We start from the raw sequence: 4,089 nt of genomic DNA, 5'->3' as shown, positions 1-4,089 counted from the left end.
ACGGAAGCAGCTCCGGGAGGATGACGTAAGATGTCGGCATTGCGCATGCGCCGGTGAGTCTCGTGAAAACCAATGTTTGTTAACAGGAGCAAAGGAAGCAAAGTTTCCTTACTTTAGCAAAGGAAAACCAGTCTCCTCATGGCTTATATCAAAATCCTCCGACATTCTTCTTGACAAATCCTCGTTTTGTACTTCTAATTAGTGACCGTTGTTTTGTTTTGATCTCTTCCCTGCGCTTCCGCGTTCGTCACTTCTGAGCGGCACATGCGCAAAGTCGACCTCCATACGTCATCCGCCCGGAGCTGCTTCCATGTACAACAGTGAGCGCAAGCTACATTAAAGTGATTATTACGTTTTGAATATGGATATTTTTCTTACAAAAACGCATCGATTCGCTACAGAAGGCCTTTGTTCAATGCCCCGTGAGCCGTGTGAGACACTTTTTTTTATTTTTATGGATGGGTGCTTTTTATTTAACTTAAATACTGATGCATGCAACACCCGCTGAGTGCCATGAAACCGCTTGAAAGATCAAAGACAATTTTTAATATAACTCCGACTGGATTCGTCTGAAAGAAGAAAGTCATATACACCTAGGATGACTTGAGGGTGAGTAATTTATGGGCTAATTTTCATTTTTGGGTGAACTTACCCTTTAATGTTTCATAATATAAATTATACCTGTGATTGCAAAGCTGAATTTTCAGCAATTACTACACTATTCCGTGTCACATGATCCCTCAGAAATCATTCTAATGTGATTTGATGATACATTTCTTGAGCTGAAAATCATTGTGTTGCTTAATATTTTTGTGGAAACTGTAATACTTTCTCAAGTCTTTGGTGAATAAAAAGTTCTATAGAACAGCATTGATTTAAATTTGAAATCTTTTATAACATAATAAATGTCTATTCTTTCACCTTTGATCAATTTAATGCATCTACTGAATAGAAGTATTAACTTCTTTCCAAAAAAAAAAAGTCTCACTGACCCAAAACTTTGAAGGGTAATGTATATAAATATCTTGCAGTGTTTATATAATTAAATTTTGATTTAATATAATTTTTTCTTCAGTGAGGCTGTTGGAGCCGCAGATGGTTATCATTAAGCCACGGGGGAAGGTCGTTTTCACAGATGTCTTCTGTGGCGCGTACTTCACCTTTGCTGTGTCTAAAGAGGGGCACGTCTATGGATTTGGCCTTTCCAATTACCACCAGCTTGGTACAATTTCTAGCTCATTCAGTCCTGAAGATTAAATGGTCTGTCTGTTGCAGAATTTTTAGAGAATTTGTCGTCTTGCTCCTTTTTACAGGTACCCAAAGCACAAATACCTGCTTTGCTCCAGTGAAACTCAGTTCTTTCAAGAACTCCACCACATCCTGGGTGGGTTTCTCTGGGGGGCAACATCACACAGTGTGCCTGAATTCAGAAGGTAATTCATCCACGAACCTCATTATTGTTACTCGTACATTAAAATGAGTGTTTTTAATCATGTTTTCCACCAATGAATCAAAAGATGTTCAACTGCTGTCTTCATCCACAGGACAAGTATGCAGTCTTGGTCGGGCAGAGTATGGTCGCCTGGGCCTGGGGAAGGATGCAGGGGAGAAGAGTGAGCCCACACTTGTTACTGGGATTAGTGATGTTCAGATGGTTGCCTGTGGTGCCTCTGTGAGCTACGCTGTCACCAAACAAGGTGAGTCTGCACCCTGTCCTGGTTCTCACAATGTTCTCTGACCACTTTAAATGAACCCAAAAAGACCCTTTCTGGCTTTGGGTTCATTTTGACTAATCCTCAATATTTTAGCCACTACAAGTTATTCTGCAAAACTTGAAATGCAATGTAAACTGATTCAGACCACACACAAATTCTGTATAAATGCAACTAGTCATCAACCAGTATCTGAGAGGTCCTTCCTCTATGAAATAGAAAAAGTGCCCATAATAACACTACCATTTAAAAGTTTGGGGTTGGTAAGATTATTTTTATATTTTTGAAGTAAATCTATTGTGCTCGACAAAGCTGCATTTATTTGTTCAAAAATACAGTAGAACTGTATTATTGTGAAATATTACAATTTAAAATGACATGATCATTCAAAAATCATTCTGATATACTTTATTTGTTGCTCAAGAAACATTTAAATGTTGAAAAGAGTTGTGCTGCAGCTGCTTAATATTTTGCTTTTCAGGATTTTTTGATTGGTAGAAAGTTCAATAGAACAGCAATTATTTGAAATAGAAGACTTCTGTAACGTTGTAAATGTATTTACTGTCATTTGATCAATTTAATGCATCCTTACTGACTAAAAGTTTTTTTTTTGTTTTTTTTTAAACCTTACCTGAACTTTTGAATGGTAGAGTATTTTGGGTGGATTTCAAAAGGTTATTTATATATAGATTTTTTTTAGAATATTTATATTTTAAATTTTTCATAATGTGCATTAATGTGATGCCCAAGTTCAATTAGAAATTGTATTAAATGCAAACTATTTGGTGTGTTTTATTTATTTTTTCTGATATAGATTATACTGGCCATAAGCTGATCAAAATAGATCAATGCATTTATAGTTTCTGATATCATGGTTTGGGTTGTAGCATTGCTTGTCCCTGTAGTTTTAAATGGCAAATGCTACAGATGACGCAATGTGTGTATTGTTGTTCACAAATGTATCTTCAACCTCTAATTACATTAATTGCACAAATCAGAGAAGTTTATTTTTAGGACATTACCAAATAACACCATTTACTGTTGGCTTGTTTTGATCTTCAAAGCTGCGTTTTAGTTTTCTAACATTGCTGTCTGTTGGCCAGGCTCTGTGTTTTCCTGGGGCATGGGCACCAACCTGCAGCTGGGTACAGGAGAGGAGGAGGATGAATGGAGCCCAGTGGAGATGACAGGCAAGCAGCTGGAGAACCGTGTAGTTCTATCAGTGTCCAGTGGAGGGCAGCACACTGTCCTGCTGGTCAAAGACAAGCAGGAGAGCTGATCTTTAACTCCTTGACTAAAGACAGCTGAGCCAAACTACTGTATCAGTGGTATCTGTAACCTATAGCTTGATCGTGATCGGGGGAGTCTGGGGTTGGGAATGCTTCCTGTGCTGAGCAAAGTCAGCGAATGAGGGAGAGGGTAGGATGAGGGTCATCTAATTAAACCTTTTATCCCGCTTTATGGGGAGCCCAAACATTCACTGGATATGGTCCGGTAGATGATCAAAGAGACCTTTTTTTTTTTTTATAGACTTTTTGTTTCTTTTTCATTGCTTTAACTTCTTAATTCTTTTTAACAAAGTTCTTTAGTATGCTTCCTGGAGACCGCCTGTCGTGAGTGATTGTATGCATGTATGAGCTGAAAAGTGATTTAATAAGTCTTTTAAAGTCCCGGAAAACGTTTTTTAAATTCCACATTTTGGTCCGAGCGATAAAAGGTTACGATAGCAGGTCTAATCTATATCACTCACAAAAAACAGGTTTGGTATTGCTGTACTTTGCAGTGTTAAACTGTTTTCCTAATTTCGTAATTTAAACTTGTATCCATGCATTGCTGGCCTTGTGGACAATTAATAAAAATGAGTCTTTACAGAAACTGATGCATGGTTACTCATTTAAATAATAAAAAAAGACCTTTAGGGGAGATTTAAATAAAAAATCAAATGTCAAATTGAAATCAAATTTAAATGTCAATTTGTATTGTCTAGTTTCAAACTTTGATAGTTTACCTTTTACAGCATCTTTTGTGTGGGTTTATTGGATGCTCATTTATAAGTAAATTTAGATTTGAGGATGAAAGTTTATTAATTTATGAAAAATCTAGAATCCTTCATTTTCATCTTAATTTATTTCATAATTCATTTCAGACAAGGATTAGAGTTATTTTTTAATGTTTCTACAATAATTTCTTGTTGCACTTTAAAGTAAAAATGAATATTTTTAATTTTAATATAACATTTCACTTTATAGAAGTGCTGAATGTTTCTTTGTATTTGTGTAGTTTGTCCACTGGATGGCGACGATGTGCTCCCAAGATTAGTTGTTCAGTTAAATTGCTTACATTTTAGTATATTCCTTACAAATTGTTTGGCTTTAGG

General features: G+C 36.2%; 1 protein-coding gene across 3 annotated transcripts in view; it reads left to right on the top strand.

Moving 5' to 3' along the window:
* The window catches only part of rcc1 (regulator of chromosome condensation 1), an 8,877-nt gene extending 5,246 nt beyond the window's left edge, over nucleotides 1-3,631 (top strand). For all 3 annotated transcript variants that reach the window (XM_016572204.1, XM_016572211.1, XM_016572198.1), the window contains exons 7-10: nucleotides 1,076-1,222; nucleotides 1,314-1,433; nucleotides 1,545-1,697; nucleotides 2,816-3,631. In XM_016572204.1, coding sequence (XP_016427690.1) covers nucleotides 1,076-1,222; nucleotides 1,314-1,433; nucleotides 1,545-1,697; nucleotides 2,816-2,991 — 596 coding nt within the window. In that variant the 3' untranslated portion in view covers nucleotides 2,992-3,631. The remainder of the gene's footprint in view (nucleotides 1-1,075; nucleotides 1,223-1,313; nucleotides 1,434-1,544; nucleotides 1,698-2,815) is intronic.
* The last annotated feature ends 458 nt before the right edge of the window (nucleotides 3,632-4,089 follow it).

Source organism: Sinocyclocheilus rhinocerous, unplaced genomic scaffold, assembly GCF_001515625.1.
Source record: "Sinocyclocheilus rhinocerous isolate Xijiao unplaced genomic scaffold, SAMN03320098_v1.1 scaffold11, whole genome shotgun sequence".
NCBI lineage: Eukaryota > Metazoa > Chordata > Actinopteri > Cypriniformes > Cyprinidae > Sinocyclocheilus > Sinocyclocheilus rhinocerous.
Note: the sequence above shows the minus strand (reverse complement) of the source record. Positions and strands in the feature narration are given on the sequence as shown.